Source organism: Rhipicephalus sanguineus, chromosome 8, assembly GCF_013339695.2.
Source record: "Rhipicephalus sanguineus isolate Rsan-2018 chromosome 8, BIME_Rsan_1.4, whole genome shotgun sequence".
NCBI lineage: Eukaryota > Metazoa > Arthropoda > Arachnida > Ixodida > Ixodidae > Rhipicephalus > Rhipicephalus sanguineus.
In genome coordinates, this window is record NC_051183.1 from 17,365,608 (window position 1) to 17,381,263 (window position 15,656).

A 15,656-nucleotide genomic window follows, 5' to 3' on the forward strand; every position below is an offset into this window, starting at 1 on the left:
AGATGAGAGTGCAAAACTTCATTCATATTTGGATTAGGCTCATGTTAAAGTATCTGACATACTTAATCAAAATGAGTCAAGAGCGATCAAATTCATTTTCTCTAATTTCACTTCAAGTGAACTGTGTTGCATAACGTGTGCGCCCACTTTGAATGTAATCACTGTGATCACCGGCTTTTTCACGCTGCAGGTATGTCCGTTGTATCAAGCCGAACACCCAGAAAACGGCAAACAACTACGACGACGAACAGGTTTTGACGCAACTCCGGTACCTCGGCATGCTGGACATCATCCGCATCAGGCAGCAGGTAACCGAGTTTTTTCTTTCCTTAGTGAGTCAGTGCGGCTGCATTAGCTTGAATACGGTTCTCTTGATCCGTGTCCGACTCAGCAGGACTATACTTTACGTGACAACTTTGAATGTCCAGCATTAGACGTCCAGTACTCACGTTCTGCACGTCTTATATTCACATAGTCAGCGTCATAAATTCAGGGACCACGACACACAAGGAAAAGCTGAATATTCCCGCTGCTTCGGCCGATAGCCTTAAATTTAGATTTCCGGCCTGTTCTAAAACGCGCTAACATGTGGATGTGCAGTTCGACCGAATACAATCGCAAATTGCTAGGAATTTTTCTTATACATAGTGGTCTTTGGAACCGACTGCATACGTCACATGTCTCAGCCACATTCGCTCATTTTTCCTCCTCCATCCTCATATACTTGTAGCGCGGTCAGGTGAACAAAGCCTAGCTAGCGTGACTGCCTATCCTTCCTTCATTCTTCATTCCTTCGCTTCTTACTTTTAGGCCTCTTCAGTGAGACCTTCAGTCAGGCCTTCAGTCGTTACTTTAAGGCCTAGGCCTCTTCAGCTTTGTGTAATGAAACGTGCTGGTCAATTTAGTACAGAAACGCGTACTCCTCTCGCTAATTGGGCTTAGTCTTCCACGATACCGTCCTCTCCTAACCTTTTATAAGCCTCTTAGTGCCTCCCCGTCCTGTGGCGATTGTCCTGTCCAGGGTTACCCGATCCACAGCACGATCGACGACTTCCTCCGGAGGTACCGATGCCTGGTCAGGCATATGGGCACGCTCCCGGCGGAACCCCTCAAGGCCTGTCGCTTAATCCTCGAGAAGCTGAGCATGCCCAAAATGGAGTGGCAGATCGGGAAGACCAAGGTACGTGGGCGCGCCCTCAAAACTGTCAAAGCGATCCTTGCGCGTGACCCACTTTGATCAACGGCGCGTTGCGCAGGTCATGAAGAATGAGTGCTAGAATTTATTATGAATGTGTCTGATCGTTCTAGAGGCCGATTGTTTTTTCTTTACCTCTGGTTTCACGTCTTAGCTTCTTTCTAGAGCAGGGGTCTCAAACTCACCTCAGCTAGCGGGCCGCAGTCACGAAACGTAGTTTTCCACAAGGGCCGGGGCAGTGAACAAGGTTGGGGTGGGGTAGGGAGGGTAGCTTGAACTAAGCGTCAGCTAACGTTGCCATTTGAAAAGGCTTTCCCATATCTCATAACATAGGGATTTGGGGTCAGGTTTCGACAAGCATGTCGATACTGGTATCCAGAAGGAGTGAAATCTGGACGCTTATTGTATAGACTTTTTGTTCGGCAGTCCTGTGTTAACTCATGGGGATTGAATCGGGTGGCTCACGAAAGAAATGCTTCAGACAAGTCATGTCTGTGTAGTTCGTGGACATACCTTTTAAGAAAAATATGCTTTATGGGACGAAGACAGTCATGTGCGGACGGGCCGCAAGCGAGAGGTCCGCTTGCCGCGTGTTTGAGACCCCTTATATAGAGTTTCGTGTTTCAAGAGGTGCGGCCCGCTCGCAATAAAACCCATAAAACCGGGAGCAGCTTTGAGACGCGATGGTGGGGGAACGGCGGTTGTTGGTGTTGGCCCTCCTTGACACCATATAAGACGTCACGCCATGTGGATATTGAGCATTTTACCGAAGCAAGTAAAAAAAGCTACAACTGCAGCAGGATCACATCTTCTTAATGGTACTTTTCTCACGGTCGCGGTGCGCTGTAAAACCATCCTTGAAATCGACCGCTGCGTGTTCACGCATCTGCCAAACGTTGTTGTCTTGTAGCACCGTCAAGGTCTGTACTTGGCTACAACCTAAGAAAAATCTCAACTCCGCCCACAGCCATCGCTGCCCCTCCTACAGAGAGAACTTGCATAACTGCTCAGTCCAATAACGCTTACTCATTTTCGTATTTTCGTGACGTCAAACCCTTCTCTAGTGTTTGAGATAGTTGACTGTTTCATACAGACACGCGTTTGTGTCGCTGGCTTTAGGTCGGAAACATCGCTGCTCAGTCAAACGTAATGCTTTATGCAATAACGATGAACCTTTAATTATTAATATGCGTATAGTATTTACATCCGCCGAGAAGTAGTGCTTACGGTTCGAGCGGAAGCCAGCTTGTACGACTGTCTTTCACAGCTGAAGGGTAATAATAATAATTGTTGAGGTTTAACGTCCCAAAACCACGATATGATTATGAGAGACGCCGTAGTGGAGGACTCCGGAAATTTCGACCACCTGGGGTTCTTCAACGCGCACCTAAATATAAGCACACGGGCCTCAAGCATTTTCGCCTCCATCGAAAATGCGGCCGCCGCGGTCGGGATTCGATCCCGCGACCTGCGGGTCAGCAGTCGAGCACCATAACCACTAGACCACCGTGGCGGGTCATTTGATTGGCAGGCGCGCCGCAGTTCAGTGGGCTAAGCCCACGTTTTTTCCTTCGGTTGTAATCGAGTGTAGTGACGTCACATCTTTCTAATTATACTTTTCTCGCGGCGCGCATGTTTGAAAGCGACCGCTGCGTGTTCACACATCCGTCAAACTTCTTTCTCTAGTAGCACCCTCAAGGTCTAGTGGCCTCTTGCGCATTGCCATCTTGTTCCGTTTCAACCTGAGTACCTTGTTGTAATTCCCGACAGGTGTTTCTCAGAACGTCCGTATTCGACCCCCTCGAAGAATCGAGGCGAAAACTACTTCGACAAATGGCCACCGTCGTGCAGAAGACCTGGCGCGGCTGGCGGCTACGGAGAGGTGAGCAAGTGACACAGTGCGCATGCGTAATTGCTTGAACTTCTTGCGCTGTTTCGCGCGATTAAGACGAGATAATTGCAGATTCAAAACATGATCGGCAGTCCTACTTAACCTGTTTCGCAAATCAGGCAACGCTTTTTGAAACCTGAATCGACGAGCAGACGATTTCCGTAGTTTTATTGAGTGTTTTCAGTGGATCAGAACCATCGAAACCCATTGAAGAGCTTAACGCGTCGTAAGTTTCGCGCGAACTCATCATTGTTGTTCTTGTGTGTCGTCGAGTTTCTGTTCAATCCTCCTTACTCCATGAGTCATCAAGGAGTCATCATCGTACGCTTGTGTATCTATCTGTAATGCACAGAGGGTACGGAAAGAAACGCGAACATCGCGGCGCGCTGTTTCTTATCGCGCTCTGACCTTGGTGGCAATAAAAAGATGCTAGAGTGGTCCTTGGTTGTATCATGGATGACTCTAGTGGTTTTGTATTTCCATCCGGGGTACGACCGCTTGAAAGGAAATGCGAAACAGCAGAGCGCGTAGGTGCCGCACTGTATACGTGTACACTGTACACGTATACAGTGCGGTACAGTACAGTACAGTGTATACGTGTACACTGTACACTGTAGTGTATACGTGTACACTGTACACTCTTAAAGAAGATAGAGTAAAAAGGACGTATTTTTGTTTCACAGCAATAATCGCCATCTGGCTTGATTGCGTTTCCTTTCTTGAAAACTCGGCGATGGCCATTTTCCTATCAAGAATGCTATGTCACGCTGATGACACTCTTGCAGATAGTGACCTGGGAGTGCCGGGCGCGCGGCGATAATGCAAGGAATGGCAGACAAGATAAATGACGACTATTGTTTGAGGACAAGAAGAAACCCTTTTTACTCGCTAATTTTTTTAAGAGTGTAGGGTAATAGAAACGCGTGCACTCGATGTTCCCTTTATCAGTGAACCGCTGTGCACATATGGCCCTGTTACGCCTGACACATTCTAAGAACACTAAGTGTGCATTCACGTGGCGTCAGAAAGGCCGGATTTACCCCGCTCGCTTTCTTCGGGAAATTTTACAACCGCCGAGTTTTAGTCTGCAGGATAAGGCAAGTTGCATTGTTTCTTTCGGTGCTGCAGCATTCCTTCAACAAAGAACAGCGGCCATCCGCATCCAGCAGCACTTCAGAGGTCACCGCCAAATGATCCACTTCCTACAAATGCGGCGAGCAGCCATAACCATCCAGGTTTGTCTCGCTTCCGTTACTCGATTCAAACGTAAGAAATCACTAATCTCGATTTCACATTCCACTGACAAACGGCTACGTGCCATCCAATGCATGATGCTCGACTTTCCTAGTTCTAAGCGTTAATCAAGAAATAATGGACTTTTGTCTTCTTGTGCAGTGCCTGCACAGTCGCTTCTAAATAATTGAGGGAGAATGGTTTAGTGCGCCCTCTCATAAGTTCGATATTTTAGTGTCGTCTCACTTAATGAAACGTAAGACGTGATTGAGGTATCCTAAATTCGCATTTTCACGAATAGACATACAGGTGCACAATAGGCAACATTTGCAACTAAAGCATTGTCATACAGCCAGGCGCCTTCTGTCTTTCTGCAATGTCTGTCCAGTTGCTCGGGAATTCTTAGGAGAGAGCGTTTCACTGTCCCCAAATATCGTAAGCCTGCAGAAGGGTACACATTTCATCACGAAGCCTGCATATAATCTTAGTCCTGTTACTAAAGCACAGCGATACTGTTTTAATCGTTTTGTTGTGTACATTTCATGGATGTCTTGCCTGGCACATTTCGAGTTAGTCGAAGAACCTTCTCGAATCCTGATGGTCGTTCACTGTGGTCTGACGCAGGCGTACGTGCGGGGCATGTTCGCGCGCGAGGTGGCGGCGGCGCTGCGCGAGATGCGACGCGTCGAGGCCGAGATACGACGTCGCGAGGAGCAGGAACTCGAGAGACGTCGCATCGAGGCCGAGAGGGCCGAGGCACAGCTAGCCGAGGACGAGGCACAACTCGCTTCCGCCGAGGACTTGATGCGGTGAGCATTTCCTTTTGAGACCCATATGTGACCCTGGTTAGCCCCAATAGGGACCTTTTTATGTCGTGTCGTCGCAGTTAGTCCCCAATTAGAACCATTTGACGCCCACGAGGTCCCCCCAGCTAGTTCCCAAGTGAGACAATTTGATGCCCATGTGCGTCCCAGTGAGTCCATGTGGTCCCAGTTAGTCCCCAACTGGGACCATTTGATACCCATGTGGTCCCAGTCGGACCCCTACTAGGACCGAATGGGTATCAAATGGTCGGGTCCCTACTGGGACCACATAGGCATCATACCATGAATAATTGGTACGTGGATAACCTAAGGATCACATTGGTTATCCACGTACAAATTGGAACCTAGGTGGTCTGTAATTAGCCCCAGTTTGTTTCCAACTGAAACCAATAACAGACCACCTGGTGCTCTAATAGGGCTCTACTGGAACCAACTGGGATCAGTTGGTTCCAGTAGTCCTTTTTGGTACCGGTGAGGCTCCCACCTGGTCCCAATTCAACCCACCAGAAACCACTTGGAAACCAGACGGAACCAGTTAATCCCAGGCTGGGATAAGTTGGGATCGGTTGGGACCAGTTCTAGTTCATTACCAGTTGCACATTTTCACCTGGGTAGACATTGTGTTATGTAACCCACGTTATGTAACGGGCTTCCGTCCCCGACGATCACAGTTATCTCCACGAGATGTTGCTTTCGAATTCGAGTACCGTATTTACACACACGCTACCAGCACTGGTTAGCACTTTCTAATGATGACTAACTGTTGGCTCATGCTAGCTAAAACATGGCCATTGGTGGCTTATGATTGGACATGATGGACACTGGGAGATGGTTTAAGATGGTGGACACTGGAGAGGGCTTTCGTCTAGGAGTGGATATAAAATAGGCTGACAATGAGTATGACGAAGTTTCAATGTGTTTTTTCTTTTTATATGCATATAACAATATGTGAGTCTGTGTTGCATTAGTACAGTCACCGTCATCGAGGACTTCGGTGCACCTGTAGATTTTGTCAGGAACTTTGTTTTGCACATGTCTAAATGGAACAATGTTTAAGTATGCGGAATTCAGTTGCTTAGAGACGGCTTGTGACGTATTTGTGACGTAATTCTGTTTCTTGCTTGCTCCGCTGAGAAGAGATGCTAGGAGAGCAAGCTCCAAGTTCTCGAACTAGCCGATAAATAACTTATCAATTATCTGCGTTGTTGTAACTGCATCTACTATATTTTGTCACGAATGCAGCAAAACCTAATTTCACAGCCACGTATCTTGGGATGATCCTCGAATCGATTCAGTCGTTGGACACTTTGCTAGAATCAATAGCATCATGCACATAAGAAAGCCTCATGCTATACGTGCAGGCTGTCTAATGAGTGTTTTCACGAGCTTCTTGTGTGTTATCTCTTTGTCAATAGTGTGCAAACGAGGCAGGAATACGGGTAAGTAGGCGGGAACATGTTCGGATGTACAGCACGTGCCTGCATGCGCTAAAATACCACACCCACAGCGTATAGTAGTTTATTTGCCACACCCACGTGCATGTAGCAGTGCATATACCCTGTCTCCCGCTTCTTGCTAAAAGATACGAATATACTGTGAAGCTGTATGTGGGAGCTCCACAATAGAGAGCTTTAGAGTGTCCAGTACCGCGGCACACGCAATGGCGTTTGCGCAGTGCGCAGTTACAGGACGCCAGTAGCGATATATAGTGACGATTCGTCTAGCCACTATGCCGTTATGCTTCATTCCCCCCCCCCCCCCCTCCAAGTCTTGCCTTGAGCATGCCATGCCCTGTAGAATTCGCTGTTGTTCCCGACATACCTTTTCCTTGCTGTAGTCATTTTGACTTTTCCTCTACGCTCTGCCGCGTTTGTTTCCACGGATGAAGGAACGAACTAGGAAGGAGCGTTGCGCAATGAATGTCAAGAGAGTCGATCGTCCCATCGCTCGTTCACGTTTAGCGTCTTCTATCGCCGCGTTGTAGGCCGCCATGTTGTTGGATTCGCCATCTTGTCAACTGCGACCGGCTGCATATAAGGGGTGGCATTCTGGGCATTGTCAGATTCCGCCATTGGTCAACTCCGATTGGCCAAGAGGGCTGCTACGCCCTCTGAATGGCTTAAAGTGGCGTCATTACTAAATTTCGACAATATGGTGGAATTTGGCAGGTGCTATTCAGGAAACTGATTCCACTATATTGAAAAGTTTTGTGATGGAGGCATTTTAAGCCAATCACAGAGGCCGTAGCACTCCTCTGGGCCAATCGGAGTCGACCGACGGCGGAATTTGACTATGTCCAGGATAGCACCCCAGAATACCACCCAAGGCTGCTACCATCTCTGATTGGCTCGAAACGCCGCCGTTGTACAATTTTCCAATGTAGCGGAACTCGACTAAATGTCCAGAAAAGCATCTCCGTCGTGTCCGCCGAGCCCAAGGTCAGTTGTTTGTGTGGGAGCATATCTTAGCGTAACCGTTCCCGCCTCCGCAATTTGTGAAGAGCGGGGTGACCGGTGTCGTGGCCCTACCATATTTATTTGCATAGTACCAACACTGCTTAGCTCTGGTTAGTGTTGTCCAGTGTTGGCTACATATAGCTCAGTGATTGCTAATGTTGGCTAAATTATGACTAATGTTGGCTGAATGACCGTAAGTGCTGGCTCATGTCGTCTATCCATTGTTATAATAGCAATGTATTGTGCTCACTTAATCTCGATTCGATCACGCTCACGCATTATGTGCACAGCAACCCGACTTTGCTCTGCCTTAAATTTGTTTCACAGAGGGAAAATGTGAAGGGGGTTGGCTTCAGGAATAGTATTTTTGCGAAGGCTGCGGCAACGTGACGTAATGCCTTCTCTCCTGTAGTTCCGTTTCCTTCCTCCGTCTTTGCGTTCGTTCGAAAACTTGAGCTAAAACGGTGCCTCGGGGATCCGTGACGCCATCCTGCAGCGCCGCCCAGGAAGAGCTGGCCGCCATCTCCAACCTGGTGGAGAAGAACATGCTGCGGCGTGGGAACGACTCGTCGTCTCAGCCCCGTCATCACCACCAGCAGCAGTCCGAGTGCGTCGACCTGGACGAGATGTTTTCCTTTCTCAGCGAGGTGCACGATCCGCATGCGCAGGCGCAGGAGTACATCACGGGCATCTCGCAGGAGGTCGACAACATCCTCCAGGAGGCCGAGGCGCACGAGGTACGCAGTACGCGTACTTTGTTCATTAAAGACAAAGTTGAGAGAATGAATGTTGTATACCTTTTAAAATACCAGTCTTCCAAGATAATCAACGTTACCAGACTTAATAAGCATGAGAGGCTCACATATGGAAGGACAAGTGGCGACGCCATTTTGGAAGTTCTCGCGCCAGCTCGCGGCCGTGGCGTCATGAATTTTGATGGTGTTTGCTAGGGCCAGTTCGTGTATGCGGTTAAAGGACTACATTATAGCAAAAAAGAGTTAAAGATAGAAATGAGCTAGTTTTGATACGATTTACTGGTCCACAATATGCCCGAAATGTGAAAACGTGCTTCGAAATCTGTGACATCGCAATGACGTACTGGTCATGAAGTTTCGGCTCCAAATTCGACTTCTCCTTTCCAAAAACCAACCTATTGCTGCAAGACTAAAGAAAATGAACTTTTCAAAAAATACCGTTGTTATTCTAAGTTTTTGCATACGCTCGCTAGTTATGGCAACGCGAGAAGCCTCACATGCTCTGACAATGCAACTTTTCTGCCATGTACGTGCCTATGTATGCTTGCTTAACTGCTTGGGACTTCGCAGGCTTGCTCACTGGCATCCACCGACCTGTCGGTCTCGACTGGCGACCTGCAGCAGCAAGGCGACGTTGCCGTCACTCCCAGTCCCATAGTGTCTCCTTCGCCCCCACCTCCGCCATCGCCCAGCTTCGTCCAGGAACGAAGACCTCCTAGCCTTCCCCAGTCACCGAGTGTACCCAAGGAACTCAATGGTCCCTGCACAACGCTTCCTCCAGAGGTCAGTCGTAGCCGAGGAAATTGCACTGTCAGAACAGTCAGAATTATTATGGCGAAAGCGTTAGATGCCTCATCAAACGCGAAAAGTGGCCGTTGGTGAGGCGGCGGTGTCAACACGAGTGACGCAAAAGATCATGATGCGGTGACGTCACCATTTGACGTCACAGAACGACAAACTTTCTGACGCCATCAAGACGTAACTGTGACGTCACGTGATGAGGTCATCACACGACATCGTCGCTTGGTCAAAGGTGGGCCGATTCCTGAGGCAGTGCAGAATCATGTTAGGTGCAGAAACGTTCCAATGCGTCTGATTCCTGAGGCAATGTAAAACCACGTCGGGCGCAGAAAGCTTTCGGGGAGGGGTATCCATACAATCGACTGACGAAAAAAAAGATGATGGTTTTCGCCTTCAAGTCGTCTTAAGCAACTGCGTAAGGGACCGTGTCACCTTTTCTGAACAGTGGGACATACCATGAAGAGGCACAGCACAGAGCTATGTCCTGGGCCTTTTAAGTGCGTAGCACTTTAGGGGCCAGCTTTTCGTCCACCGTCTCACGTCGCATGGTCACGCAGTGGTCAATACAGGCTTAAAACAACGCTAACAATCCTCAAAACCAGTGCAAAATATACTTACAGGGTCTAAAATAATAACTACAGAAGAAACCAAGAATTTATCGCAATAATTTACCTAAACTCGCGAAGAATGCTTCTAAAACATGCGGTTGATATCCGCGCTGCGCAAGAGAGGGAGCCACTGCCTCGGCAAGCGTGCGATCGCCGAGGCGGTGGGAAGCGCTGAGGGAATCGCTGGGTTGCTCGTGCTACGCACTTTCTCGGATTTGACGGTAGTGGAGTTGCATTCAGCGAAGGATTTAGAAGTACACCGACACCTGCACAACAACGACAGTTTTTTAAAGCGAAAGCTTTACTGGCCTAGCCGAGCGAGTTGGGCCGTGTATCTTCGCTTGCCTATGGTGGCTTGTCCTTGAAGCGAAGAACGCATACCGCGTGACTAGCCGCGTCCGCCGCCGCCGCTGCGCCGACCGCTGCTAGGATGACAAACGCTGGCTCGCCAGCCGTGTCCACGTGATTAACCACGTGACTCGCCGCTCTCCCTTCCACGTCGGGTCAGCGGGCGAGTGGGGCGAGTGCTTCAGTTCCTTCAGTTCAGCCGTTGTGCCGTGGCCATGCCGTGGCTGTGCGGTGGAAGGAGGGAGCGAGGACGCTGGTCCATCTATGCGGAAGTTGTCTGCGCGGTCCCAGCGGCGAAAGCGGCAAGCTGCGTTGGACCATCCTGCGCATGTCGCTCGGCTTGCTAATGAGTTAAAGCGGAAACGAGTACCAGCGCGCAAAGTGGCAGGCTGAAACGAGTGATGAACGGGAACTTCGGCCAGCTAAACGTCGGGAGAAGGATGCAGAAAGGCGACAGCGACGAGCTTTAGGGGTGGCAATGGACGCCTCGCGTTCGACTTCGGCGACGGCTTAGGAAACTGACGGAACGACGGTACTGAGTGCTTGCAGTATGGCACGTTCGACTAGCCGTATCGTTCGGTGCCAAATTGTGTTTCGGCTACGAGGGTAAACAAGCATAATCGAGTGTAACAAGCTTTCGCTCGCATAACCGGACCCAGCCGAGCTAAGCCGCAGCCAACGTTTATTATGCCGACAGCAGTCCAGATCTCGAAAGTTGGTTTGCCTTGTGACAGTCCAGAGTCTCGCACGTATCTTGACAATTATTATTCAGTTGAGCTTACTTAAAATGAAGGCAAAGAAGTGTCGATCGTGCTCCTTTTTTATTTCAGGAACCTCCCGTCCGGCTAAGACATCCGAACAACGATAGGAGACGATTGACGAACCACGTGGATGCCGATGACGCCGACAGAGAGCTCAGGTGCGTTTAGATAGATAGATAGATAGATAGATAGATAGATAGATAGATAGATAGATAGATAGATAGATAGATAGATAGATAGATAGATAGATAGATAGATAGATAGATAGATAGATAGATAGATAGATAGATAGATAGATAGATAGATAGATAGATAGATAGATAGATAGATAGATAGATAGATAGATAGATAGATAGATAGATAGATAGATAGATAGATAGATAGATAGATAGATAGATAGATAGATAGATAGATAGATAGATAGATAGATAGATTCGTGGGTATAGATGGATGGACAGATAGGTAGGTAGATACAGAGGCGTAGCCAGGGGACGTGGTACACCGGGTCACGACCTATGTGACGTCATTGATCTCGCTTCAGGCGTCGCCAGCGCGTGGAGAAGCAGCTGATCGCCATGGAGGAAGCGGACGGGGAGGCCGACACGGAGCACCACGACATGATCGAGTTCGCCGAGCGGCACTTCAACGCCCACCTGCGCGACTTCGGCGGCGGCCCGGTGATACGCACGCTGTCCCGCCGCCGCAAGTCGTCCGGCGAGGTGCTGCCCAAGTACGAGATGGTCACCTACAGCCGAAACAGCGCCATCCCGACGTCGCACCTGCACCTCTACGACCCGGAGAACGTGGCCATCGCCTGTTCCATATTCAAGGTACGCATTTACAGCCCCCCCCCCCATTATTCCCACTGCTCGCTGCGCAAAGTATAGGGTGTTGCGCGGTAGTTCTTAATTGTATACTGCCGCTTCCAGCCTCTTAGTGGTGTAGACTGCCAGAATTATGGAGCGTTGGTGGCACCATCTTGTCACCCTAAATGCATGTTGCAAAGCTGTTGTGTGCGCCAATCAAATAAGTAAAATGAGTGCACCGATATAGTCAGTAAAACATAATGGTTTCAATTTTACTGCAGCGGGCTGTAGTGGACGTCGGCGTCCGTGTCCTCGGCTTTCTTTTTTTTTTCGATTACGTTGCCATCGTCTGTCTTACTGGTATAGCCATTATAGAGAAGCTGCAAGCAGTATTCGCCGTCGCCGTGATGTTCCGAATAAGGTCGTGACATCCGCCCGTGATTCAAATCAAGATTCGTTACTAGGGAAAGAAAATGAGAAATAACATCTGTCTATTTACACATGTGTTGCTTCCTGCATCCTTAGTTATAGTCCTTGAGGTATAAAGTTTTGTCCTTAATCGATTACAGGATCTGTCCAAGTACCTGCGTGCCGATGGGAAGCCCGAGGGCGATGTGCACACAATCCAGACCATAATCGGCTACGGCATCGAGCGCGAAGAGCTTCGCGACGAGATCCTGGTGCAGCTGGTGCGCCAGTCGACCAACAACCCGAGTCACGAGGCCACCGTTCGGGCCTGGTTGCTCATCGCGCTCAGCGTGGTCTCCTTCAGGCCCTCGAAGGCATTCTCCAAGGTGAGCTCCCCTGCACGACTGCGATGCGCGGGAGCAAGGCACGAAGACGTCTCCCTACACAGCCAAGTAGACGGCAAATATTTACGTTCATTAAAACCCACAGCTTGTCGCCGTAACAAACTGCGCTTGTGTCGTAACAAACAATGCGCTTGTGTCGTCCGTTTCTCCCTTTGTCCACGTTTTTCGCGCAGTTTTTTACAGAACAACAAACTAAAGTACCATTTTTTGTTGCTGCGACTGTGATTTCGGTCGTTGGCTGGACGCGTTGGCCTTAAAACAATGCCTGTTTTGTTGCGAGGACTGGAAATTGTCATCACGGTAAAATGGCGGGCCGCGCGCGCGCGCGCGCGTGTGTGTGTGTGTGTGTGCGTGTGCGTGTGTGTGTGTGTGTCAGGCCCGTAGCCAGGAATTTTTTTCGGGGGGGGGGGGCACTTGCTGAAAGCTTGACTATTTGAGAAAAACGCCTATTTTCATTATTTATTTTCGGTAAAACACCATGTATCGTACAAATTTCGGGGGGGGGGGGGTGCGCCCCCCCGCCTGGCTACGGGCCTGGTGTGTGTGTGTGTGTCAGGCCCGTAGCCAGGAATTTTTTTCGGGTGGGGGGGGGGGGCACTTGCTGAAAGCTTGACTATTTGAGAAAAACGCCTATTTTCATTATTTATTTTCGGTAAAACACCATGTATCGTACAAATTTCGGGGGGGGGGGGTGCGCCCCCCCCGCCTGGCTACGGGCCTGGTGTGTGTGTGTGTGTGTGCGTGTGCGTGTGTGTGTGTGTGTGTGTGTGTGTGTGTGTGTGTGTGTGTGTGTGTGTGTGTGTGTGTGTGTGTGTGTGTGTGTTTGGTTTTCTAAGATATTCCATGTCACCTTCTTCAAAGCGTAGTTATTAATATTTCTGTATAGCCCAACTCACAATCATGTTGAAGAAAACACAAGAGACCTCACAATTTACGCAAAGGTATACAACAGCATTTAGTTTTACGACGACGGGCCCTGGTTGCTTTCTCCGAATACAATGCCTCAACGACTGATACTGTCAAATTTGAATACCGTGTTGACTCGCGATTTCGCGGTTAATGTGTTCACAGCCTGGAGGAGTGCTGAAATAAGACGTTCTATTTTTTGTTTTGTTTTTTTTATATTTCAGTATCTCTATTCCTACCTGAAGAAGAGCGTTATGGAAGACTCCGAGATCGCTGCCTACGCTCAGTACTGCCTCGAAAACTTGAGCACGGCGAATGCCACCAATCGGAAGATGCCGCCGTCGACTCTTGAGATAAACGTGAGTACACGGTCACCGTGCATTGCTTCTCACAGAAACTTTGTACATTTGACTCGAACTCCAAGTGTCGGGGCTTGCAGACGCATTTGTCGCGAAATGCAAAGTGACTGCCTATACGAAAATCTTCTGTGTGATGTATGTCGATTCATCATATTGCAACTGACTTAACGTAGTGCAGTAACTTTAACTTCGCTGACATCTGACTTCATGACTGCTATAGTTATACAGTTGCTACTGGGTCTAACGAAACCCAATTTGACGAATTTCCCGATCTAACGGAGGAATTTCTATTCCCCGGCAGGTACCCATAGGGTTCAATGTTGTCATCAACTCGAATTAACGGTGCTATCATGCCTCTAAACCCGATTTAACGAAGTTTCTCGGGAAATAAATCTGTAAAAAACTGCATTCCTTTCTAATTTTGACATAGACACGTTCTTCTTCAGGCGTGCGCTGTAACGCTGTCGCGTGAAAACATCTAGCCGCCCTAGTCACGATCGTAATTTTAATTAGTCCACGAAATTTTTGTTGGTGTCAGAACAGCATGGACACCAGACCAGTGGCGTAGATAGGGGGAGGGGGGCACACCGGGCCCGTGTCCCCCCCCCCCACCCCCCACCCCGAAATTTTTTGTTTGCCATGGCGTACACAGCACAAAATGACACTCTACCGCATTCAGTTCAATTCAGCTTATTTTCGCCATCAAAAACAAAACGTGATAGCCGAGGAGCCCGCGGTAAAATCTCTTTCGATAGTTTGACAACGCCGTGGACACCTATAACAAACAAACACCTTGGTGGCATACAGAGCTCAAAATGACACTCAATCACATCTGCCTGCCCGACCCACACTTCAGATCAAAGAGGTGCCCCCCCCCCCCTCCCCCGAAAAAAAATTCTGGCTACGCCCCTGCTTGGCGGTATGGCAGCCGCGTGTAAAGAAGGCATTAAAAAAACCATTTCACACAGTAGAAAGCAGTAATACAATACATCTGACTTATGTAGGTCTTACATCCGTATATTGGAGCAGTATTTCTTTTCCTTTAATGGCTAATATTAGCTTGAGCGCTCCGTATATGAACCAATGTAAATTTTCATCCGGTATGTGTCGATGCAGGCCGTTCGACTGCGAGAGAACCTCGTGTGCCGCTTCTACTTCATGGACGGCCGGACCAAGGCCATCGACATCCACCCGTCCATAACGGCGGAGGACGCCATCAAGACGCTGGCCACCAAGATCGGGCTGCGCTCGCTCGAGGGCTGGGCGCTCTACGAGGTTTGTCCGATTGTCATGACCTCCGAGATTCGCAATTCGCACTTGGGTCGGGGCCTCCGTGATCGCGAGCGCGCGCCGTTATTCTCGGAGGCCGCGATTCGCAGAGCATTCTGCGAACGTAGCATGAGGGCTGCTCCCGCAACAAGACCTTTATTGTGGTGTAGAAGTCATGTATTGGATGAAATACGTTTGCAGTACCCTTGTTGACTCACTTGAAAGCATACGTCGAAGAGACGCTTATGAAGGAAGCCTGAAGCTGTTCTGAATCCATCGTCTAATGCTGTAAGCTGCGGGGCTCCTGCAAACAAAGCGTTCACCTATAGTGTCTTTCGCGCATATGCAATCAAAGGACTACCTTTTGATTGCGTATGCGCAAAAGACACTAGGTAATGACCATGTGTTTTCGTGAAAATGGTAAATAATTGAGCCTAATTAAGCACTGGATTTTTTAAAATTTCATTGCTTGATGCACACAGCATGCCTTGTTGCATGCTGGCTTGCCTTCTTTGAACGTGCAGCTGCGTGAATGCGAGCATGACTCAGTCATAGGATTTCGTGCTACAACACGAAATGTACGAACTTCCTTCGTGTCTTCTACATAACGTAACCACATTATTCAGAACATT

General features: G+C 48.9%; 1 protein-coding gene across 1 annotated transcript in view; it reads left to right on the forward strand.

Moving 5' to 3' along the window:
• LOC119401480 (myosin-VIIa) overlaps positions 1-15,656 on the forward strand; it is a 109,149-nt gene that overhangs the window by 70,858 nt on the left and 22,635 nt on the right. The window contains exons 14-25 of the mRNA XM_037668318.2: positions 191-308; positions 1,022-1,180; positions 2,966-3,077; positions 4,215-4,321; positions 4,944-5,128; positions 8,096-8,336; positions 8,925-9,137; positions 10,942-11,030; positions 11,414-11,702; positions 12,248-12,472; positions 13,621-13,755; positions 14,872-15,030. Coding sequence (XP_037524246.1) covers positions 191-308; positions 1,022-1,180; positions 2,966-3,077; positions 4,215-4,321; positions 4,944-5,128; positions 8,096-8,336; positions 8,925-9,137; positions 10,942-11,030; positions 11,414-11,702; positions 12,248-12,472; positions 13,621-13,755; positions 14,872-15,030 — 2,032 coding nt within the window. The remainder of the gene's footprint in view (positions 1-190; positions 309-1,021; positions 1,181-2,965; positions 3,078-4,214; positions 4,322-4,943; positions 5,129-8,095; positions 8,337-8,924; positions 9,138-10,941; positions 11,031-11,413; positions 11,703-12,247; positions 12,473-13,620; positions 13,756-14,871; positions 15,031-15,656) is intronic.